This window comes from Euwallacea fornicatus, chromosome 23 (assembly GCF_040115645.1).
Source record: "Euwallacea fornicatus isolate EFF26 chromosome 23, ASM4011564v1, whole genome shotgun sequence".
Classification (NCBI taxonomy): domain Eukaryota; kingdom Metazoa; phylum Arthropoda; class Insecta; order Coleoptera; family Curculionidae; genus Euwallacea; species Euwallacea fornicatus.
Window position 1 is genome coordinate 1,120,458 of NC_089563.1, and position 25,234 is coordinate 1,145,691.

The following is a 25,234-nucleotide window of genomic DNA, read 5'->3' on the forward strand; positions in this document are numbered from 1 at the left end:
TCTTCGTGGTTCTCACCTGAACCCTCCTTTTCCAAAGTAAACTTTGTTGAGGTCATCTGAGTGGTCTCTAGTTCTGTCCAGCTTCCATCCGGGAGTTCTATTGAAACTTTCATTGGCGGATTTTTCTTTTCTAGTTATGACAAAACAAGAAGCGGAGCTGGAAAACCAAAGCGGCCAACGCAGACTGGACCTTCAGCAAATCTCCCTCAAATCTCTAGAAGCGGCAAAAATCAACGGTAGCAAAACCCAAAGCATCTCTAACGCCTTCGAAAGCTGTCTCCAAACTAGCTCGAACTTCTGTGACGTAAGCGTCAAAGAAGCCCCCACCCTGCGTAAAGACAGGAGTCACCCTGACTTACAATCCTACAGCGGCAGCCCCCCAGGAGCTCGAAAGCTCACCTCCATTAGTGGCACTTTTTCGCAATCTCCAGACATTTTGACCGCGAAGCCTTGTGTCGGGTTGGATTTGGTGGCCCATAGTATGTGCGCCTCCAAAAGCGAATCTCAGGTAATACCAAGCGAACCTCCTCCTCATCCACCACCAGCCCTGAAGACCGAAAAGAAATCGGGAGAACATAAAACTGTCAGGATAATGTTTCCTCCTCAAGTGATAATCACTCCTGATGAAGCCATTTCCAGGCTTCTAGAAACAGAAACCACGGCTGTTCAAACTGAGAGGACTCAGCCTGATGGACATGCCGACATCGTATCTAATAGAGAAGCTGAGGAAGAAGAGGAGGCGACATTAAGTCCACAGAATACACCATTCAGTAAAGACAATTTGGATGGGGTATTGGACAGCATTTCGCATGATTTGGACTACCTCTTAAATAGGAGCGAAGAGGCTGAAACTTCCATGGGGGCTTCCACGTTAACTAGAAAGGTATCCAAACCTCCTGGTGCTAGTGTAATGAATAAGATTCCTGAGGAGTTAGTGGTGGAGGAAGGGAATAATGGTGGCAGAAGTGCGGGGCCTGAAAGAATCATGTTACGGACTAACTGTTAATTAAGTTATTGTAGGTGATCCTAAAGTGGATTTGAGAAAAAGTTTTAATGATAATTGGGTTTTCAAAATGCAGGGTATTGTTCGTAATATTCTTTTCTGTCTCAGCAACAGAATATCACTAATGGTCGAAGGTTCATTAATACGTTCGGAAGGATTTGAAGGCAAAAAATGTGGAGGTTTCATGTAAGCCACTAGGGAAAGATATTTGGATATTTTATGTCACGCATATCTAAACACTGACAAATTTATTACATTTTTTGACGCCTAAAACCGCCCATTAATTGTGCTACTGCTGCACTTGTAATAAAAAAATGTTGCATAACTCTCACGTATAAGACCCTTTAGAGCCCTTACGCCTTACAAAACAGAGCGCTTCGCGCCGTGTTTCGCAATATGGCGTGCGTGCTGTAAAAGCCTTCTTGTGCACTTATATTGCATTAAAATTTCATTGGAAATATAGCGGAATTTGATAAAATTGAAATTCTAACTATCTCTACAATGTTTTACATCAACTATGTAATCGCGATTATGGATTACGATACTCTGACACCACTTACTACATCTGTACCCTCTTGCATAATTACAACCTAAGATGACTCAGATGAATTAAGACTTAGACAATTCGTTATGATTCTCCATAAATAATAATTCAATGGGGAAAGATCTGGTGGGTGTGCCGGCCGGTATTTACGATTGAGATCCTTGGGTTTCGTGTGAATTCTCACTGGACCATACATCTTCATTGTGACCATTTAACATGCCTGACTCGGTAACTTGAACTCATCCATGAATATTATGTCGAAAAGTAAATGAGAATTTTGCTTCAACATTGCCATGATATTTCTACAGACACCAAACTATAAAATAAAACTATTTGATAAATTTATAACCGATCAAATTCCAAAGATCCGACTTTCGAATATCCTGTATTATTATTCAATCAATGGAGATATCCTGAACCACAGAAAAAGATCTCGAGGCAAGACTATAAATTCTGATACCCAAATTCGAAACATTTCGTGACAATTTACAACACATTGTAAGTAGTTCAGTCACTTTCTAGTTATAGGAGGTTCATTCCTTGCTTGATTGGGATACCATCCTCATGAATGATTTTACTTAGTTGTAATAATATTGTTCGTGAACAATGAACTCAGTGAATACTTCACTAAATCGTTTACTGTAGGAATTGCGATGATACAATACAAGACAGATCCAAACTTAGCACTAACTTAACGACTGAATCTGGGACCTGAGTTACAGAGTCAGGAGATGTTTACGTGTGAAAATACTGTTCACAAAACGCTCCGCACATATGTATATTTGCTTTGGGACGCGACCCTGGAGATAAAAATCTTGTCGGTAAGACTGTACTGGAATTCGTACTACCAGCCTGTGTGAGGTTTCACTTGTTTTGGCACCAGATAATAGAGTCAAGCGGTATTATCGCTTTCTACTCTGCCATCACTCTAGGCCTTTATTGGTGTGCCTCTCTGGAGGGTGATCGATGTCACCTCCCTGATCTTTGACTAGAATTAATCCACCGACATGGGATTTTTCCGTCCTCTTCAGTCTTTTTAGACGCTTCATTCTTTGTCAGTTATCTCCTTGGTGGTTGCTAGTTTGCAATAATGAGTCCGAAATTCCAAAATGGCTATCTGACCTTATTACCATCATTGTAGGGAGGAAAATGCCTCGCATACAAACATACAAATCCTTAAATATAATACTAACGTTTAGGATAGGGCGCTCATTTACGCATCTTTTTTAGAAGCCCACGGTCGACCCTTAAAGTAACTACCGTCTTAAAGTGCAAGAAGACTATCGGACTATCGACTTTGTCGAAATCAACTTAAGTCGCGGTTCACATTCGGACAACGAAGATTGCGGGGAATTTCCCACATGAACTTTATTACCCAGGAATGACCAAAAACCCCAGTTATTGTTGAGAACAGTTCGCTGTGCCTAGACGCAGCAATGGGCCATAAATCATAATACAATCGTAATACAATCCTAACACTAGTTATTGCTTTCCTCTGTATATCTGACTTGTTTCCAATTCATTATTTACTTATAGATACCCTGATAGACACGTAGTTCTTGCTCTCATTGTGAAAAAGGGAAGAGAAATGTTATATGAATTGATATACAGGGTGTCTCATAAACATACCGACAAACTTTCAGGGGATATAGAGCCCATAAGAACTAATACATATTTAGATCGAATAAAACTGGATCTGAAATTGCTTCGTTTTCAAGATGCCGGGTGTTTAAATTCTTTTTTTTTTATATTTCAAAAACGGTTTGGGATAAGTATGTATCCAGGAGAATGGCTGAAATTTTGAAAATTGATCATAAAATGTTTATCACTACTTCTCTATCTATTTTATATATTATCGCATTTGGAAACCTACACCGATTTTTTGGTAGGCTCGAGAACGAAAAATTATTTTTTATCTTGGAAACACATAATTGAGCAATAAAATACTCAGAGGCGTTTTTTATTATGAATTAATTAAATATAAAAAACATATATTAGTATTAAAAAGTCAGTGACGTACCATTTTTTTCATTAAAAACATTTCATTGAATGGCCGCACGGAGGCCACTGGTATAGGTAGAAATATTCTGCTATAGCGTATTCCTAATTTCATGTCCTTATCCCAAACTGTTTTAGACATATTTAAAAAAAGGAAATTAAACACTTTGTATTTTGAAAACGAAGCAATGTTGGATCTAACTTTATTCGATCTAAATATTTGTTTTCGTGAGCTCTACATCTTCTGAAAGTATGTTGATATGTTTTTGAAACACCCTATATATATCAAAACGATATTTTTCTAAAACCTCATATAATATCGCAAAAGAGTTGCAATACTTACCCAGTTATCATATTCCTCGGTATATTGTGCTACGCAAGAATGGCCTAAGAATTATTTTCTAGAATTGTGTATCAGTCGTTTTACAAAAAAGAAAACGTGCTTTTCTGCAGGTCTTCTGGTAATTTTTTCCGCAACGTATTTGACTTCGTGTACTCTATATAATCTAATTCAAAAATCCCTCCTTTGATAGTAATTTTGCTGAGTACGTTTCGTTTCGCAGGCAGTTAATTTGGGAAACTCATTATTTATCAAAAATATTAATTTTTGTAGAAATTTCGGCGGATTTTTAAAACTTTTAGAAGGCTTTCCAAGCTAAATTTGCTCAAATTAAGCGTAAAAAATATTGCGAAAACAAGAATCATGAGGAAGATCTCCAACGTTAGGAAGTTGGGAAGAAATCTGAAGAATCCAGCTTCACCGCTCCCCTATTCAACATAAGTACGGATTCTACTTGAAACTTCCAAATTTTTCGACGAAGTCAATAAATCTTTCCTAACGAGTCAATTCATCCACATACTTTCTCGATCTTCAGTACGTTATGATATCTCAGCAAAGTGCGACTCAGTTAAAGACCAGAAAAAAATGCGTATTAATCTGATGAATGTTTTTTCTCAGATTTTTTCGATATTTCAATATTTACAGTTCCATCCAATCATCGGTAATGAAGGGTAATCGTTGAAAAATATTCAAGTAAACCTTTAAGTGTCACGGACATGTCCTGGATAAATTAACCTGTTGTCAGTTAAATACTATCGATTAATTAATTAATTAACGGCTCGTGTATACTGTTTACTGTTTACTGCGAAGCTTTTTAACGATTACTTGTTACCACGTACCAAACATATTACAAATTATAATTAAGGTTCATGTTTTTCACAAAACAAATAATGGATAAAAAGCATAATAATTTAACAGGGTTTATAATAGATAATTTAACTTTCTTTGTAAGCAAATGTAAAGTCATAGATATCAGAATTAAATTTATTATTATATAAGAGTTCAATGAGGCAACTAAAAAGTCAAAAGATGTATGAAACAATTATGATTTGGGGATAATCATCTCTATATGCATAAGTAAGCCAAAAGAAAACTGTAAGAACCCAATAAAAATGTGTGTATTACAAATATTTCTTTACTTTAGAGATAAATTATATGTAAATATTACTTGTAATTTATATATTTTTCTTTTATAAAATAAAATAAAATAAAATGATAACATGAATGTTCATACTTTACTATGATTTATATTGAAATTTCTTTTGTTGAAAGTGTTTCTCAGAAGTGATTTTAAAACTTTTTCATCAAATATTTCTTGGCCAAACAATTTTCTCAATCCAGTCCAGATAGTACGAGATTCTAGTATAAACCCCTGGCGCCTTACCCAATGCACATCCTATTCCAAAAGATGTTATCCCGATGAGGTCAAACGTGGCCGTTTTTAGATCCGACTTACGGTTTATGATCTGCAGTGGACCCCCTGAGTCTCCCTACCATGATAGCGTTACAGTTAATACATAACAATTTAGAATTTTAATTATTTAATAGAGCCCCGATAACACGAACGTCACGTGTGGAGTTGAAAACTGCCCACCCCTATTAAAACCGAAACGCCGAATTGCGTCAATTTTGTTATGGAGGGTGAACAACTTTTTTTTGTAGAATTCACTGCGTCTCTTTCAACCCATCATCCTATATATCTCTAAATGATAAAGGGAGTCAAATGATACTAAGTTAAGTCCTTCGAGAAAGGTTTTTCATTCTCCACATTTTGGTACCTCGCTTGTTACATTCAACCGTTGAATTATCAAGTTAGGCATCTTTAATAGCGTTGAAATTAAGATTTTTTAAAAATCAAACATGTCTTATGATCAAGAAGTTGTAATAAATCAATTTACCATCAAAATAAACGATCACTGAAGCAAATGTTTATAAATCCAATAAATTTCCTCGGCCCTCGAAAACAAATATCTATGTAGAATTAGTTTTTTATTGTTTATTTTTTGTTTACAATGGAATGCCATTCCTATACATTTTAATGATGATACTTTCTTATTTGGATTGTGCCCGTATCCTGAGTAGCGTACTTGGAAAGAACTCAAATCGAATCGAAGAAAAAATTTCAGCGACTAAAAAGAAAAAGCCATAGGCGGACGTGAATCCGGGCAGTGCAGTGCGTGCTGTGACGGAAATAAATAGTAACTGAAATCTTTCATCTGAATGACTGAAGAATGACAGTTTTCGTTGACAGAATTCCAAACGGATCGTAATTCGAGAAGGTTTATTTGCGGTAAGTGATCAGCTTTTAAACACTGCAATCAAGCTCGCCTAATTTTATGTTTTTTTGCTGGTGATTACTCTAAATGGTTTTTGTCACTATTTATAGTATAAGTAATAACAAAAACCACCTAAAGGAGGGACTTATTAGGAACGTAAAGAAGGATATATTATGTTCGTCTTCATAAGTGTATATGCTGTATATTATTTTGTTTGGCGTATCGTTTTCATAGTTAAACCAATGAGTAATACGCTTCCAAATACGAGTGGAAAGATATTTGAAGGCTTAGAGGCCATCATATCATTGTTGCCATTCATCCTATGACTCCTATTAATATCGATTTTTAAATGATTCAGCAGTGGTAGGTATGTGGCCACCACATAAAAAACCATTGTCTTAACCATAAACACATAACACGTGCCGCAAAGACAGCAGTATTTTTTACATAAATAATTATCTTGTTTAACATAGCAAGTCACTCATTAAGTGTCCAGTGTAGTAACCTTAACTTGTAACTCTGTATCTCTTAAATAAATTATTTTTTAAAATCTAAGTTACATAAATGACAACAGAATTATACCACCGTAAACAAGATTTTTGAAGAATAAGTTCAACATTCTAATGCTTTAAATATCAACCGAGTACGATTGTGGTTTGAGGGAAAATTATTTGTCAATTTTGATCCTTCGGGAGATAAATCTAACGGTTTTCAAGATATTATAAAAGAACGTAGTACATTAGCTAAAAACGTTTTATTAATAAAAATCACAAATTCTGGATAATTTGGTGGAGACAACTTATCTCTGCAAGATCGTAGCACGATGCTCATGACAATTATACATAAGAAAATAACATTCATTAGATCCCTTAGATCATTCAATCCTCCAAATTGTTAAGTTCTAACAGACTGAGACAAAATGTTAAGGTTGGTAGTGGCTTTATCTTTATTGCGTACATATGTATATCAATTATGAACAAAACTTATGAAAACCTAAATTAGCGTAGTTCTCAAAAATACTCAGATTTCTTTTTCAATCGAGATCTTTTTGAAACAGGAAATATATTTTTTATTCCGCTGGGGAATGTTTGCAAAAAGAAACTGCGGTTTTGAATTTGCAACTTTTCTCTCATTTTACTAAATCTGGAAACGTCGCATTTTACTTGCTATAGCGGATCTTCTGCAAAGCCAATCATCTGTACCTTTAAAAAGGGCAAGTTGTACCGATATCACCTCGCAGATGATTCACTCGAATATTCGTAGGACGGTGAACAAAATATTTGTAAGATGCGCTTCACTAATAATCTGGAAAACCGGGTTTTCTTTCGTTCTAAAAACTCTTGAGATACGCCGTTAGTATATCCCCAAGAGTTAGTAAGTGAAAGTGGGTGGCATTTAACTCTAATTTTGTGAATGAAAGTGGATGTTGCAACGTGATTCTGATTCACGCATCGCTGCCTGGGGGTGAGTTTTGATTGTGGTTTACAGTTAAGTTTTGTCAGATCAATGAGAACGACATAATTAAACTTTTAGTTGAAAGTCGAAATAATTTGCAATATTTGGCTCTTCTGGCAAGTACTTAGCACCATCTTTGAGCGTGGTCGAGAAATGGTATCGCAACTTGAGCTGTTTCAGAAATTTTTCAAAATTTTTTGCGTTTCACGTCTCAATTGCGTACGCCTCTGTTTCGAATCGAAATTAATTGGTAATCTTAATCGTTTTGAACATTTTCTTTCGGGAACAAATATTAAATTGTTAATTAAATTATTTTTGCGAATTAATATTAATTTTTCTTGAGTTTCAAATTGAATTTTTTTTTTTGGGGCGCTTCAAGTGTGAACTCTATGTTAAGCACAAAACGTATCTACGACTCATATTAGAATTAAAATTTCTGGCACTAAAAACTTCCTCTGTTCTTCCGCATCTTTCTTGCTCCCCATAAATAAAAATAATTCTATTTTTTGCTAAAGTGCGTATACCGTTTTTAGAATTACTCACAATAACACACGAATCATCGCATCAAATTTTAAGTAATTTGAGTTCCTATGAGCATCGATCTACCACAGGTAAGTAATTATAATATATATATACTAATAGAAAAAAATATTTTAAAATAATTAAAATCGACTAACTTGATAATGTAACGGTCGAATGTAACAATTGAGGTACCAAAATATAGAGAAGGAAAATCCCTTCAAAATGATGTACCACTTAAACCCGTTACCGTTTAAGATATTTTAAAGGATGGCCCTGAGAAGTGAAAAGTTGAAAGAGGCTTAATGAATTCTACATAAAAATATTTTCCCCTTGATAACTAAATCAACATTTTTCGACGATTAAAAAAAAACATCCCATTACGAGAGAGATGGGTGGGAAGTTTCCAAATTGCAACCCTGTATCCGGTTTCTTTCATATAGGGCCTTTATTTACATGAAACTAGGTTTCATTTCCTTTGAGTTACTTACCTGGCACGTATCTTTACCGTCATTCCCACCTGCACAAATTTGCGTCTCATCTAGGATTCCTTGCAAAGCCTTGTGTAGGTGCCGGTTGCGATAATAAACGTTGCAGTCCTTATTATTAACCAAATTTAAACTCACTTCTATTAAATGCGAGCTATTGCTTCCTAAAGATATATATGCACTCAGTTATTTGAAAAATTTCCATGAGAGATGCTGACAATAACATATATATTTTCAACAATTTGTATTTACAACAGTTGTATGTTATAAATCAATGTTTCCCCCATTTATGCAATTGTCGTCCTAGCAAATTAATTTTTATTTCATTTATTGAAAATAGGAAAACACCTCTTTTTCTATATTTTCAGAAAACTGTTATTAAATAAAATTTTAAAATACGCTTACCACCAAAAGCAGTTGCTCCCCATCCTGTAGCAATCGCAAAATTAGTTGAAACATTACTGGTCTGATGAAGACATATAGGCCCAATATAATCCGAAAACTTCACTTTATTTTTAAGCTCGATAAGCCCTATGTCATGATATACTGAACGAGGATTATACGATGGATGCACTATTGTTCTCAAAATCGAGAAATCTTCAGGTTCTGCATCGTCAGTATTGATAGAGATGTCTAATTCTCCTAGACGGACCCATTCAGGCGTTCCTCTAAAACGATTTTCTTATACATTATTTTAAACAACTTATTTGCAAATGGAGATATTCACAATAAGCTTATAATACAATGCGCTGCGGTTAGGACAAATTTTTCGGAAATAAGTGATCCTCCACACATCCATGAGATATCCTCTTTGTTGGCACCAACGCCAATTAGCGCCTTTACAAATCAACACTTTTAATCATCTGGCTACAAATCTCTTATTAGTATAATTACCATATGCTTGTACTCCTTGGCCAATGCTATTTTACCACCCACAGCAGATACATGGAAATCATCATTTTTAAGCGGAGGGTAATATTTCACACACACTAAAACAGAAAATTAAAAATAAATATAACAGACTAAATGAACTTTTATCCGATTTACTTTCAAAACTAATACGTTGTGTTTGAAATCTCCTATGAAAGTTGTCATGACAACAAACCAGGGCATTAAAGTTAATTTCTGTATTGGGATTGCAAAATTTGGGACTTATTTTTCGATCGATTAGATCAAGAGCCGAATTGCAATTCGTTAAAGAGATGCAAACGCCATTGAGACCGAGATCATCGGTGCAGTCATCACCTTTAAATAAAAATTATCTTAAATGTTTGCATTCTAAGCATTTATTTAAGCAAAAACGTACCTTCTTGGAGCTGGCCTACAGAGTGCACCGAACTACACAGAAGTAATAATTCGATAATTACTATAAATTTTACGGAACTATATTTCCTTAGAAGCATCATTTTAGACGAGTTCTTGTATGTTGTGTATCAAGGCGATATACTGTGGAGGTCAGTATCTTGAACCTGTTTCATTCGAAAAATAATTCCTAGTTTAATTGCGGCGTGGTATTTTCCCCGGCTCCGCGTGTAATGAGGAATTCACAAGATATATTAAGCAAAATATAGTCATAAATTGCTTCCAATAATTAAATTAAAAAATATGTGAAACTTGAGAGATCTTACGTGTTGTTAAATACTTGGGGTATTTAGTAATTGAAATAAAATAGCTGGCTTCAGTACCAGCCACAACTTATCGGTTCAAAAAATCAAAGTATATTAAATCTCCTATATATTTTACGTGGCTTAAAAATAATAAACTGTGGATACGCGGTTAATAAGCGTACCCTTGATAAGCATGACAATGAGCTATTCAGCCATGAGTCGCCTTAGCACTTAACAGTTTGGATTGCTGGACAATGGTTCCTTTTAGTTATTGCCGGCGAGGCGGCCAGCAATTAAAATCGGATATTCAATAAATAAAATTAATGTCTTCTTAACATAAACTGTTGATGCAGTATCGGGATACACTAACATATTTAATATTAACAAAAAAAAAGGAAAAATACTAAACACGTGTGTTTTCGCATTTGAAATAGGAGTTATACACAGGACGATTGGTGGACAGACATTGGGACATTCTATGTACCAATTTGTCGATATATAAACCTAGATTTTTAATGTTTAAATAAAGATTTCACAGAGGCTTATACAAAGATCAGGAAACATGAATCAAAAAATATATAAGTCGTTACATATGTATTACAGAATTAAGTATTAATCAAACTAATAATTTAATCCTTAAATGACTCTGCTCCAGCATTTACCATTGTAGCCAAGTCTTCTTTCCTCTCCTTTAATCTCTCCCGGATCAGTTCCGCAATTGCTTTTTGAGTCTGTCTTTCTAATTTCTCCCATTTTTTGTTCAAGTCTCTTTTTAAATCCCAATCCGGTTTTCGAGGAGCCAGAGATGTCACATCTAACTGATCCATTACAATTTGGGATTTTGCGGATTCCAATTGATCTTTGACCTGAATATTGTATAAAAAAAGAATGTTTTTGTGAAGTCCATATAAAACGACGGTAGGATTTTAAAGAAACAAATAGGAATTTGTGTATTTTTTATGAATTGTTACAATTAAACTTATACTTACTTGCTCACTAATGTCTTCTGGAGATACATCACTTATTAAATTTTCTTGAAGTTTCTCATCTAGAGGCCTATAGCTTCGAAATATTGGTGCTGGCAAAATTTCCTGGTTTTGCTCTCCATCTTGATGAACAGAACTGGAATCATCAGTACCTAACTGGCCATCCCTTTTACGTTTTAAATTTAACAGTCTTTGCCGTCTCTTCAATGCTTGCTCTTCCAGAGATCCAGGAGCATTTTTAGAGGACATTGTCATGTTCTTTTATGAGATACAATGTTTGTTTCTGTGAAAAAAATGACAATAGTATATTGAGGCCACCTATTTTGAATTAATGCTAATAAATTTAAATTGCACACATACCATACATGATATACGTGGGAAATGTATATGTTCACACATACTGGTCCAAATAACAAGACTTCCCCAAATAATTAATTAAATATGTATTTAAAATAACAAATATTTATTACAAAAAACAACAAATATTTTATGCTAATACATTTGTAAACAAGACTGCACCTTGAAAAGGTGACTAAAATGATTTTATCCTTTGAAGTCTAGGCAAGTATGACCAAAAAGAGTCACATTGGCCTAGAGCTCAACCATGTTCAAATGCAATGAAAGAAGAATGCATGACTGCCTAAATCGGATCTCCACTATGCAGTCTTCACTAGTGATGGAAACCTCATAGGTCTGACATTTCTGCAAATAGTGTGATTATCAACCACAATATCCTATCGCCATAGAACCTTCCACTCCTTTTACTTTAAATCAATTTTCTCACATCTAGAACTCCTGGAAGGACATTTCATCTTAGCCCATATCAATGTTCCTTGTTGATGACATACTAAGAGAGGTCCTTTAACATGAACACAATTTGTATTTTTTTCAATAAGTGTAGATAAGATTTCTTGAGACATGTTTTAGTGACTAATATTAATAGACTGGGTTCGTTAGCATGCAATCCAAGTCAGTCACCATAGACCCTCATCAATAAATGATTAATTTAGTTGAATAAGTAAACACAAAGGTTAATGTAATCTTGTCTCCATCTTAAACGATTCAGGGGTGAAATTGAGCAATGTAGTATTTAATCTGGTAAAAAGGAAATAGAGTGAGAAGTGAAAATCCTGGAAGATAGTTACCAATATATATGCAAAATGTCCGGAAATTGATCTTCTATAGATGGGTACACACGCCTTTAGGACAAAATTAACATTTATTAGGTCTTTTTTACGAAATCTATTTAAACCTGAGGGAAAACAAACTTTAAACAAATATATAATTTAAGAGTTGAGTAATGTCATAAGTCAAGAACTGAGACAGACCTGACATGCACGAAGTGAGGAAGTAAAGACGTTTGGAGCTATATGGTCTGTTCTGGGTGCATTTGCTGAATTCGCAGATCAGGTGGTGATATTTATGCAATATTTCCAATGCATACACAGGATGTCTCATGACAATAGATCACTACTTAATTACATTACTTTTGCCGTAAAGTGAACCATTTATGAATTAATGCGAGGATGTGTAATCCGCTCCTGATAATCCAATATTATTTTTTCCTCATCGTTCAAAACCAAATTTATACATGTACGTAAAAAACTGGTGCTATAGCTTTTTTAGCCGATTCGCGCACAAATCTGCCGACGAATAACGTTTTACTAACATAAAGACTCAGGGAAAACAAAAGGTGATTAAAATAACTAAAATATTTCAATTTTTTTTATTAACAAACAAAGAACACAGTGGACACATGTTTCATGTATATTGCCGGTATTAAGGGGATATATTCCCAACAGTTTAAATCCCACATCAAAAACACAACTGTCTCAAATGTAAGTATGTTACTATTAAGGCTTATTTAAAAAAAACTCCACGATGTAGCTAGCCAACTATTCATTTTAAAGTAACGAACCTTAAAATATAGAATTCCTGATGATTCTTTTGACTTGGAGTAATTTCATACAACGTGAATGAAAAACCGATTACAACCTACGTCGTGACTTAATAAATAAAATCCCGTATATAATTAGTTTTGCTAACTAATGACTTCAATACACCAAACTTAAATTGTATTCATACCTAAGGGCACAATAATTTATTTTATTATCAAATTTCCTAGACAAATCGATCTTAAGGCCATGCTACAGACTTAAAAATGTTTAAAATAAATACAGACTTAAGGAATTAGTTGGTTAACTTAGTCTTTACGGACCTTTCTTTTTCGAGTTCCTTCTACAGCATCCGAATGAGCTTCCTGTTATTATTAATTGATTTTAAGACCTCAACAAGTAAAAATGATAAAATACTTACGCTCTCATCAACCGCCTCATTATCTTCTTCAGAATCCGGATTCGAGTGTTTCTCTGCATCAGCATCATCTTCCTCCTTTTCTTCTTCTTCAATTACGTTCGCTTCTTCGGAGACAGCCTCATTCTCCTCGGTCGGTGCGTCAGTCTTTTTTCTTTCTGCTTCTTGTCTAAGCTCTTCAGACTCCTTTTAAAATTAATTGGAAATAAGAGTGTAAACACAGTTTCTACTTAAATTACAGTTTCCCATATTTACCTTAGTTGCAGGCTTACAGCAAAGATACAAAATAAATACTACGGGAATCCCTAGCACGATAATATACAGAGCCCATAGAGAAGGATGTTCGTTTGTTAGATTGGCTAGCTTTTGGACTACGCTTTCCTAGGATAAAAAGGGGAATGAAGCTAGACTACAGAAATAAAATTATTGATCAAGTTTCAAAGCCTATTTAGAGATACACATGTTTTTTAACCAAATAAGTCTCTAGCCAAAATAAAGTACCTCTTTAACACATTTGTATAAATAATAAACATAACAGACGACTGGAATGGCGCAATAAATAAAGTACAACCCCCATCCATGGGGATTATAATTTAAAGCCTTCATAGCTCTCCCCCATGTAGAAACCTTTGATCAAATTGTACATTAACTGTTTAATGGCGAAGAAATTTGGGCACTTACCGATTCACTAGCAATTTTCTGTCTCTTCTTATCAAAAGTAGTACTGGCCCAATTATTGGCAACCACAATATCTTCGGTGATAATAATATTGTCAAACAAAATATCCTTGGACATTGACCAAAGTTCAAATCCAACTGCGGACTATTATCGAAACAATTATAAATTCCGTTAAATGAAAAATAAAAACTCACAATGGTCTGCATTTTAAATGGTTCAGTATCTTCGAAATAATGAGGATTGGGAATCTTCCTAGGCCTCCATTTACCCTTGTAGTTCGGATTATCGATAAGTGGAGCCCTCCATTTGCCTTTGAAAGAGGGATTATTCACTAGAGGCGGCTCCCAAGGACCACACCCAGGGGCATTTTTACAGGCAGGATTCTCAATCAAAGCAGCTTCCCATTCGCCATCCATATCTGAATCCCAATCGGCTGGCTTCACTCCATTTGGATCTGGGATGTGAGTCGGTTCGTGTTCTAACCAACTATATATGACAAATGGTTATGTATTTGCAACACCATTTTACTATAAATACTCATAACATAACACTTTTTTCCTAAAACCTACTTACTTATCAGGCATAACTGCAGACTCATCCACAATCTGAGCGGGCGCATCTTCATCCCAATCGTCCGGCTTTACAGCACTTGGATCCGGAATCCTCTCCCTCTCGTCCCAATCTTCAGGTTTCTTGTCCTCTGGGTCCTCAATTTGAGCAGGTGGGTTCACTGGGGGGTTAAAGTCTTCTAAAAGACTGCCAGATTGAATGATTTTTTTGTCTATCAACACATCAAATGTGTTGTCTGGCCTTAGGATCAAAGTGTAGAGATGGGGCAGCTTGTCAGAGAACGTTTCTTCTAACCTTGAAGAAGTACAATATGGAATGAGTGCTATAGGGATAGTGATCAAAGCAACATATCTATAATGTATTGATAAAATAAGAGCATTAATAAAAAACAAAAAGTTCAAATAGGCCACACTCTCTTGCTATTCCTGTCCTATATCAAATTCCAAAAATTGGAACACTCTAACTTACCTCTCCTTAGGTTTCTCACAGTGCTTCTCCTCCACTGATCCATTTTTCGGATTTTTATGCTTGAAAATAAAATGCAACTTATGGTCAGTACCACATTTATCTGGCCCAAACATAATACTATAAGGCGTTTTGTCATGGAAGTTTTTGAGCATCTCTGAACCCTCAACCTCACTAAGCAGTTTCAAATATGCACCTCCACATTCTTGGCCCTCTTGCAGTAAAACCTCATACTGCACAATCAGAGGTTTGTCTTTAAAGACAAACGGTTTCTTTAAGGGAGCCGATATGGCTGCGTGCTTGGCCTTTGATTTCAGAACTAGCCCTAAATCACCCTTGAGGCCGTCTTTTTGTGGAGCTTCGACATCCCATTGACCGTCATATTTCGCGATATCATCATCAATGCCTTCTTTTTTGGCCTCTGATTTTATCCAGTTTTTCTCGAAGTCTGAAGGTTTGTCGAAATGATCGGCAAAATACACTTTAGATTCGTCCGATGGTATAGGACTTTCATAGGGGATTTCTGTGTCATCTCCAGTTTCTATTGTTACTTCCTCCTAGTAAAAATTAAATGATGATAGGTGAATAATAATTATCCAATTTCTGAACATATCAGTACTAATGATTTGACCTTTGAGGCACCCCAAGAATCATGAATTTATATCTCATAAATTCTAAAACCAAGCAACAATGCTATCTCAGGTTGTGTATTACCACATATAAATGAACTGATCGGGTGCATTTACTGATAACACTGATATTTCTAGGAAAAAAGTTATAAAAATTATTTTGGTAATAGCAAACTTACATCAAGTTCTTGGGACCTTGAGATTCCAATTAGTGCAAATATAAGCACTGCCCATAGGGTCTTATTCCTCATAGTTTTAGAGCCAGGAATAATTACAAATGTCCTGAGAAAAACAAATTTATTGAAATTAAAACATATTAAATACACCATATAGATTAACACTTGTTAGGTTCTTATGACTAAATTTTCAATTCAGAAAACCACTCAGAATTGCCACTAGCACATGAATAGGGTGTGTTTGCCATGTTATGTGAAGTATTCACTGTGCTGCACCCCTGTAGCAAATTCATTATAACTAAATAAGTCAGCAGTTCACTCAAATAGTTACAAATGTACAAAATTTAGTGGGCAAACTTCTATATTGCAACTTACAGTATTTTATTAACATGCATTAAAATGACAAAAAAAACACCATATTAAAAAGAAAAAGGAATACATTATTTTTGCTCTAAATCTGTAAATAGAATTTCTTAACAATCTATTTTGTATTATATTGGGTCTATCCCAATCAATTGTAAAAAATTATCATGTGCAAATGAAACTATTTGGAATCTTGAATATACTACAATTCTTGTATGGACTTAGAACATAATCCAAAAATACTAAAGCAACTTCCTTCAATTAGACATTTTTAGATTGACTGGCCCATGTGTTCATATATTCATTAACACATAATTGATATCTTTTTTCCTTCAAGTACTTTGTCCGTTGTTTATACATACATATTAAAGGACAACAATCTATTCTTTATATATAATACTGGCTTAAGGCAATTATATTGCAATAAAAGGGAAATGGATATAAGTAATTTCAGCAATACAGACCACTGTCAATTAACTGCTAATAACAAAGATTCATTAAAAAATACAATGATATTCTTTCAAACAATGAACGACGTTAAAAGAAGGCATTTTTCTAAAATTGAAACATCAAATATAGAACATGAACATTCACATAACCTCAAAAACTGTAGATGCCGAAAATCTACTTGTGAGAGCAAATTAAACAGGGTAAATTTTGTCTAGTACATACTCACATAAATTTCAATAAATGCTTGTTATTTTCACTCCTTTTCTACACTTTTGAGAGAAAATTTTTACGAAAAACCTGGAAAATAGCGACTCATAAAAATTTTTTCTTGTAAAAATGGCGTCTGTCAAATTAATTTTCAGATCACTAATATAATTGAAATGCAACGTTGTCACTACTGCAATAAAAACCAATAATCCCTCGCAATAAGCAAACAGAATTTCTCAAATTATTTTGATTATGATAAAAAAAAAACATTTTCATACAATCAAAAAGCTTGCCATTGGGCATAAAATCAATTACTCTGCAGTAGGGTGCGGTCTTCTTTAATTTGAACTCAAATTATAATTTCTAAAAGTAAACTTAAATTTTTTTATTAACATGGCAACGTTGCCTATAGCTTTAGCCAATCAGAAACGTCCATATGTCCAATTAAACAGATTGAATTTAAAATAAAGGCGGAAGTTTCGTCCACTAGGAGCCCCATTATTTTATTTCGAATTAAAAATAATTGGATTATAGGAAATAGAGTCATGCAATGCTTACACGTGTAAAATGAACCAGAAATATATTTTTTTGTGTTCACATAAATTAACTTTCTATTCCATATCTAATATCCATAAGATTTTTATAACTTGATATCCAAACTCTAAAAATACTAAATTTTGAACATTTAAAAGTGTTGAAAATAACAAAAATACTTAGGATTTCCCTTTTAAAGAGGAAGAGAGGATAGGGGTGGATAGTTTAAAGCTATTTATGTCCTCATAGTTAGAGATGGGTGAAAATGCTGCTTCACTCCTTTCCACTTCATACATAAAAAGACTGTATGAAACATTTTGACAACATCCTCTCAGCTTAGATTGAGTAAATTTGGAGAGTTTTTTTTTTAAATTCCTCCTTTCCCTTATTCTATAGTTTTTTCCTAATATTTCTTGCTGAGTAAAATTTAATAACAAATATCCTACCTTCCAAATAGATTTAAATGATAGTCTACAAGATCAAATTTGCATCTCTTGCTTCCAGTAATTAATAGTTGTATCCTCTAGAGCCCATTCAAAAAATAGTTATCAAGATTTTTCAGAGACAAGGTTATAAATAAAAGCAGAATATTGAGTCTGAATGAAAGAAAAAATTAGTCAAAATTGAGTTTACATTTAAGTTAAAACTGAAGTTTAGGGGATACACAGTACAATTTAGGATAACTAGTAATGAAATAATCTTTAAGTGTTTGTAGCAGCATGAAGAAAGGCATAGTGGAGTAAATATTAACATCCATATTTACAGAGATTGTTTTTCCAGTAAAAAAGAAAGACCATAAAAAATCTACAATTTCATTTTAAAAAATCTGCAATTAAATCTTAAATTTTAGTGAGTCTGTTTTAGGACGAAAACAATTTGTTATACCTCCTTGGTATTAATCAAACATAAATTAATACCTCTTAGTAAGGTATCATATGAGTGAAAATATTGCAAATACAAATTGCAACTGATTTTAATTTTCATTTGAGAATTAACACTGAAGAAAAATCCTATGAACATTGTTAATGTGAGTAGTTGTTCCAGGAAAATTCCACCTTAAGATTGATACTCACCCTATATTTCATTTCTATTCCATATGTGTTTTCATTCACATTTTATAATAAACAATAAATAAAACTGCTGGCATGTAAATGAAATTGATAGTTGTAAACATGAACATACTTGGATGCAATATTCTCAAATGCATACAGGTGAATTTTTTTATGCAATAATTTAAGGAATGTTTAAAAGATGTATATTAAAAGTCAAACTTTACAGATACATAAGAAAATGCACCAAAGACTCGAGAGCAAATGAAAAAAATATTTTAGTTGTACAATTTGCAGAGAGCTGTCTTTGTTGATATAGGATTTTAATCATAAAATTGACATCTTCAGCTGAAGTACTCATTAACATTAAATATCCTTGTAAATTGCATATGGGTGTGTGCACACTTAAATGCCAATGGAAATGAGTTATCCAGGATTAAAGTAGAAACAAAATCAATGCAATTCAATGAAAAATAATTCTTAATCGAGGGTAAGTAACACACAGTGACTACCAATGGGTGGCAGTATGCACTTACCTATTTTTTACCATTTTTCAAAACCTTAATTCTTTTTTTCGGAAATTTCCAGCTCAGTTAACAACGTCCGCTCGTGTCAAACATCGGTCGAACTTAACGTTGGCTGATAGTTCAGTTTGACAAATTTTTAATAATTAAATATTCGTTTAATTGCCATTAAACTTCTAAAATTTTAAAAACGTTCAATTTACTGATATTGGATTATAGGTTAGATCACATTAATCTTAAACTATCACAATTTACTAAGCTGTGAAATGAGATTTGGCAACACTGTAAATGGTACAGCACAGTATTGGTTTATCTTTCTTTTGATACATTTGATTTTGAATTAATAGGTATAATAATTAATAGAACAATTCAACTAAATATGCAATATAAAAAAATTGCTCGTTTTTATTCCACAGAATGGTTAAGTATTTTCTTATTAGGTAGGTTGGTAATAAATATCACACTTTTTGATTTACCGGCTTGAAATTGCTCTTCGGGGATTTTTGAAAATCATAAATAAATTTAAAATCTATATCCTAAACTAGTTAATAAGAGGCGTCAGATGTATCTTACTGAGTTAGAAAAAATCAACCTGACCTCGCATTAACGTCGATAACTTAAATATTTTGAAAATTCTGATAATTTAAACTTTTTTGCATCAGACATTCTGTAAAAAAACTAGTACCTGTAATCATTTTGAGATATGATTTTAGGACTAGCTGAACTTTCAACAAAACGGAATGAGAAACAGTACTTGAGCTTTTCGAGAAAAGAAATACCTCTAGTTTTGGAAAACGTTCTTCTATCTATAAAGTAACGTTCTTTATTTATGCAAAATAACGTTTTTGCTTGCTACTTTATAAAGATTGGTCAAGGTTAATGAAAATCTGCAGCCCCAAAGGACTCCAGATTTAAACTTAATTAATTCCTCTTTTTTTTTAAGTAATGGCCAAGATGAGTTACAAATTAATATTTCAAAATGTGCTGTTGCAATTTTCAAGATATGTAGGTAAAGCTCTTAGTTTAACTACGGATATTACTGATTTTACTAAGTAAAATTAATTACAAATACCTAACGTGTGTCTATATGTAATAAATAAATGAGACTGAAAACTTTATAAAATAGATAAATTTATTAGTATTTATTTACAATAAAAATCAACAGCAATTCCTCGATTCTTTTATAATTAAGTACTATAGACTTAAATTGTCAAAAACGGTGGAAAATTGGTTTATTTATGAATGAGCAAATGATGTTATGGCGCCTAATTTGAGAGTAATGATATTAAACTGCGCCATAAAATTTAAGCCTCAAAATTGTGTGTTTTAGAGCATCTAGATAACTGGAAAGGGGAATTTTTAATAATGAGGAAGCTATAATATGGAATGACCACAGATATGTTAAATAAGTCACTATAGAAATGCAGATCCTAAAAGAGTCCCAACTATTTAAATTTTAAATAACTCTGAACTCAAAGAATTAATCTCAGAAAGGAAATGGTTTGTTTAATGGTTGTACTAGGAAGAAAAAAATCTCTTAAAATACTTTATTCCAAGGAGACAACTACCAAGTCGTCATAAATTTTCCATCTGCTTGATTTTTCTTAGCGAAACTTCCATTGCAAGTTTGCCAGACAAAACACCATGCATTTCTATGCGACTCCATAACGTGGCCATTAGGAAGCAAAACATCAATAGCATAGTGACAAAGACTCTAAGAACTGCAAAAAGCGTCGGAAAATCGTCAAAAACCCGCGAACTAATCACGGCAGGAAGAACCAAACTTATCACTAATAACACCAATAGGATGAAGACTCCTAACCAGTAAAGAACTTTAGTTCTTGAGATACTTTTCAATGCTTCTTTGCACAAGATAATGCACTCTTCCAGCACCAGTTTTTTTGCAGTTTCATCCAGGTAGTTTCTTGGTGATTTAATGCCTTTTACAATTGAGAGTTCTACTAATATTGCTTCGTGGTCAGAATAGCTGAAAAATACTTTAAAGTAATAAGACATGATTTTGAAAGCCTCATACCTGAAAGTTTGCTTTGGAACACGGTCAGGTAGTGGTAAAACATATTTCTGCAAATCCACTGTAACATTTGAGCCAGGGTGGTACATGACATAATCAATGCGTTTTCCTAATATTTTTCTTTTTACCAAAGAGGAGGGAGTATAGCTATTACTGAGACTTTCATTGGTTGAAGATTTTTCAGCCAAGACATTGCCTGCCTGCATGTAGGCATCAATTAATCCTGGAACTGTCAAAATCACCCTACAAACTAGTTAGTTTATTTATAGTTCTACATCTATGCACAGAAACACACCTGTATGCTAAATCTCCAGGTTCAGTATTGAGATCACCTGCAAGTACTATAAGATCTGCCAATCCTGATGTGAGCATAATGAATTGAGCTGTGTCATAAGCTTGCAGTACACGATGAGCTTGGTAATCGTCAGACGCCCTATTGTATTCAGCATGGAACTTAAATTTCAAATAGTGTGCTTCAAGTTCCTTTATAGAACTCTATTGACCACCACTTACATGAGTAGAGTAAACATTAACAAAATAAGTCCCAGTTTCATGTTGAACTTTAAGGCGACATAAACCCACGCCTTTGCCACCCCACCAGTCACCATGGTGCAATTTGTGAATGTAACCATTAACAGACCATTGATGAAAAAAAGTTTCTTCTATGAAGTGTTTTGAAAGGATGCAAATGCCAGAACCAGTTACTCCGCTATAAAGAAGATTCTAGGTAAACCACAGTATAATACTGTTGAACATAAAATGATTGGTGATGTCATGATCACCTCATAAAGAAAAAATTCAAGTTTTTTTGTTAAGCCAAGTGTGAAATAATGCTAACTAACCTGTAAAAGTAATGAGAGTATGGTAATACATTATAAAGCTTTTCTCGAAGAATGTTGTAGTCCCTATTTGTCCACACTTCCTGCAGACAAACTACATCAAACTGATTTACTGATAACATATCAGCAATAGCCAGTATTCTAGATCTTCGATCTTTTGACACCACAGCTAAGCCCCTTTGAAATTAAATAAACAGTATGTTTTGGTTTAATATTTTTCGTGAGAAAGGGAACTTACCAGCAGTTTAATGTAAAAACTTTAAGATCTAATGCCATTATTGATAGTCAAGGCAGCAGCTTAATTATTAACAAACCAGTGAGACTTATATGCTGTCATGGAAATAGTAGTTTTAAGGAATTGTTATTTGTTGTTGAATTCTTAAAATGTACTAAAGGTAAACACGTCTACAAGTTTGGAATCTTTGTTTTAATTGATGATAATTTGATTCATTCATATTTGTAATTTTGAAAATGATTGGTAATATTAAGACGACCCCTTGTAGTTAATAAAAAAAAGTTATAGTGCCGTCCGTAGATAACGTCAAATAAGTATAGACTATAAATTTAAAATGTGCAAAAAACTATTTCAATGAATTATTGTGCAATTTAAGCCATTTTCTGTGAATAAAATATGTTTAAAAATCGTATAATTTCAAAAAACTTATTTTGAATTATATTTTGTCTTTTTTATATATAACAAATATACCACTCACCACAAGACTTCAAATTCAAAAATGACTTGATAATGAATATATCAAATTTGAACAATTAATTCTCTTTTGTGTAGGTTAAGTAGTAGGATAAAGAGATTGCACACACACACAAGAAACAAAGCAGACGCTAATTTGGTCATTTAATATTTTTTTGAGAAATAATTCATAAACAAGCAGCTGAAGTAATAAAAAAATAAAGCACCAAAAATAAATAGTATTATTCAGAAGTTCGAAGTAGTTCTAAATTTATTTCTACTGATAATCTCTCTAATAAATTATGACTAGAGTTTTAATTAATTTTAACATTCTAATAAATAATTGTGCAATATGTTTTAAAACTATTCTTAAATTGTACAATTTTGGATTGTTCCAATATTTTCTAGTTTTTTTACCAAAATCGAAAACATGTGTTCAATAGTCTACATATAGCCTACGTTAATTACGGCACGTGGTTTTAAACAATATCTAAAAAATTCGCCGAGAAATAATGTAAAATTATCTACTTGTTTCACATGACGTTCCTATAAAGTAAGGTTATGTCATCGGTTTGATTTGCCACATACTTCCAATGATTTCTTTTGTTGATTAAAAAATCAACTAATCATATTAATTGAGCCCCTCTTACTCTTTATGAGCTCCATGATCTTTTTTTGTTTCTAAAATACACTTTCATTGATATACGTGGCAGTAACACATGATTTATCATAAAAATGGAACTGCAATGCAAAGTACAAAATTACGAATGGGGCAAAAAAGGGCTGCTAAGCAAGGTTGCTCAGCTTCGCAAAAGCGCTGACACAAGTTTTGAAGTCGAGGATCATCTCCCTTATGCCGAGCTCTGGATGGGAACACATGTGAATGCCCCGTCAATTATTAAAGCTACTAAAGAAAATTTGTCTGATCTCCTATGTAGACACCCTGAATACTTGGGGAATGAGGTTTTGAGACAATTCAATCAATTACCCTTTTTGTTTAAGGTTCTGTCTGTCAGTAAAGCCTTATCGATTCAAGCACATCCATCCAAAGTAAGTAAATTAAAATTTTATATTTTAACAACATATTATCCCTCCAATTTGGTACCATTTCTAGAAACATGCTGAACAATTACATGCACAATTTCCTGAGATTTACAAAGACCCCAATCACAAGCCAGAGATGGCCATTGCTTTAACAGAATTTGAAGCTTTGTGTGGGTTTAGACCTTGGTCAGAAATTAAGACTTTTATAAGCAGTAAGCATTTAGATACTTTGAATCTATTAAAAATAAGGATTGATAATTATTTGTAGACATTTCTGAATTGCAGGATATATTTAAAAATATTCAAAATACTGATGATGGTCAATTAATTCAGGAGGCTTTCTGGGAAGTGTTGAATTGTTCTAAGGCTAAGATACTAGATGTAATAAATAGTTTACTTACACGATTTAAAGAATCTAGTATGTTGTAGATTGAAGATTTTGACATGATATAAATTGTGCAGTTTTTCAGGCAAAAGTGAGAGGGATTTTCTGTGTGCTGACTTGGTAGAAAAATTGCATTCCCAATATCCCTTTGACAATGGCATATTAATGGTTTATTTTCTTAATTACATTAAATTGAGACCATCCGAAGCAATTTTCTTAGGTGCTAATGAACCTCATGCTTATTTGTTTGGTGGTAAATAAGTCTTAAAGCTTTTGATTCACCATATAAAGAAGTTTCTTGTGATTTTAGATTGTATTGAATGTATGGCATGCTCTGACAATGTTGTGAGAGCAGGTTTAACACCCAAATTTATTGATGTGAATACCCTGTGTGGTATGCTTAATTATGAGGGAGCTCCATCTCAAGAAAAATTATATTCACCCCTCAAAGAAGATGATTTTTCTGTAATTTACAAGCCTCCAGTACCCGATTTTTCTATAGTACAAATAGAAGTAACAATATTGTGATACTAATAATTAATATTTTTATTCTTCAATTACCTTTGTAAGGTTCCTGCCTCAGAAGAAAGCTTCACTGTAAGAGAACGTAGCAGTGCCAGCATATTATTGATCATCTCAGGAAAGTCACTTATTAAAACTATCTATGGAGAGCAGACAGTTTCACCTGGAAGTGTATTGTTTTTACCAGCTGATCAAACAATTATTTTTGACAATTTTAAGGATCCTTTGCTGATATATCAGGCTTTAGCAAATGTTTAATTATTGAAGTTATTGGTTTAAAGAAAAACATTATAATAGTGTAATAAATTTGTTTTTTGTTAAGTTTTAATGTTTTGTGGTTTTATTTGTTGAAAAATAATGCAGTTTTAAAGCAGTCTAAGCTTGGCGGCCTACCAAATATCCATTAGAGATTTTTTCCTAATAATATCTGTATTCTTAATGTGCCTATGGCCATTTGACTATACTGGTTTCTTCGAAGTCGATCATATAACTGTGTGCCATAAATGTTTCTACCATATTTGTAAATATATCTTTCGTGTGCTGCCAGACT

At 33.5% G+C, this 25,234-nt stretch overlaps 6 protein-coding genes across 8 annotated transcripts in view; 2 read left to right on the top strand and 4 right to left on the bottom strand.

Annotated features, from left to right (window-relative positions):
• LOC136346525 (uncharacterized) overlaps positions 1-4,875 on the top strand; it is a 224,514-nt gene extending 219,639 nt beyond the window's left edge. For both annotated transcript variants that reach the window (XM_066295745.1, XM_066295746.1), the window contains one exon: positions 135-4,875. In XM_066295745.1, the coding sequence (XP_066151842.1) occupies positions 135-1,006 (872 nt within the window). In that variant the 3' untranslated portion in view covers positions 1,007-4,875. The remainder of the gene's footprint in view (positions 1-134) is intronic.
• Positions 4,876-5,082: 207 nt separating this feature from the next.
• On the bottom strand, positions 5,083-10,273 carry LOC136346547 (venom protease-like). The gene is made up of 7 exons (XM_066295785.1): positions 9,930-10,273; positions 9,671-9,868; positions 9,518-9,612; positions 9,351-9,460; positions 9,029-9,291; positions 8,627-8,787; positions 5,083-5,375 (listed from the first exon to the last, which is right to left on the bottom strand). Exons 1-7 carry the CDS (start codon positions 10,027-10,029, stop codon positions 5,190-5,192), a joined length of 1,113 nt encoding a protein of 370 aa, XP_066151882.1. The 5' UTR covers positions 10,030-10,273; the 3' UTR covers positions 5,083-5,189.
• Positions 10,274-10,809: 536 nt separating this feature from the next.
• LOC136346556 (coiled-coil domain-containing protein 12) lies at positions 10,810-12,500 on the bottom strand. Its single transcript, XM_066295801.1, has 3 exons — positions 12,362-12,500; positions 11,220-11,499; positions 10,810-11,096 (listed from the first exon to the last, which is right to left on the bottom strand). The coding sequence occupies exons 2-3, from the start codon at positions 11,469-11,471 to the stop codon at positions 10,860-10,862; spliced, it is 489 nt and encodes a 162-aa protein (XP_066151898.1). The 5' UTR covers positions 11,472-11,499; positions 12,362-12,500; the 3' UTR covers positions 10,810-10,859.
• Positions 12,501-12,928: 428 nt separating this feature from the next.
• LOC136346415 (calnexin-like) lies at positions 12,929-19,391 on the bottom strand. 2 transcript variants are annotated; one of them, XM_066295542.1, is made up of 9 exons: positions 19,187-19,391; positions 16,051-16,153; positions 15,246-15,799; positions 14,781-15,071; positions 14,402-14,693; positions 14,211-14,351; positions 13,785-13,910; positions 13,533-13,715; positions 12,929-13,476 (listed from the first exon to the last, which is right to left on the bottom strand). In XM_066295542.1, the coding sequence occupies exons 1-9, from the start codon at positions 19,198-19,200 to the stop codon at positions 13,420-13,422; spliced, it is 1,761 nt and encodes a 586-aa protein (XP_066151639.1). In that variant the 5' UTR covers positions 19,201-19,391; the 3' UTR covers positions 12,929-13,419. The 2 variants fall into 2 exon arrangements, with proteins under 2 accessions (XP_066151639.1, XP_066151640.1); XM_066295543.1 differs by lacking the exon at positions 19,187-19,391 and adding an exon at positions 17,087-17,235.
• Positions 19,392-20,288: 897 nt separating this feature from the next.
• On the bottom strand, positions 20,289-22,543 carry nSMase (neutral sphingomyelinase). The gene is made up of 6 exons (XM_066295566.1): positions 22,284-22,543; positions 22,049-22,222; positions 21,720-21,915; positions 21,502-21,659; positions 21,210-21,449; positions 20,289-21,161 (listed from the first exon to the last, which is right to left on the bottom strand). Exons 1-6 carry the CDS (start codon positions 22,319-22,321, stop codon positions 20,750-20,752), a joined length of 1,218 nt encoding a protein of 405 aa, XP_066151663.1. The 5' UTR covers positions 22,322-22,543; the 3' UTR covers positions 20,289-20,749.
• A 716-nt stretch (positions 22,544-23,259) lies between these two features.
• Mpi (mannose phosphate isomerase) lies at positions 23,260-25,012 on the top strand. The gene is made up of 6 exons (XM_066295781.1): positions 23,260-23,783; positions 23,848-23,989; positions 24,046-24,195; positions 24,248-24,415; positions 24,473-24,675; positions 24,733-25,012. The coding sequence occupies exons 1-6, from the start codon at positions 23,469-23,471 to the stop codon at positions 24,940-24,942; spliced, it is 1,188 nt and encodes a 395-aa protein (XP_066151878.1). The 5' UTR covers positions 23,260-23,468; the 3' UTR covers positions 24,943-25,012.
• The last annotated feature ends 222 nt before the right edge of the window (positions 25,013-25,234 follow it).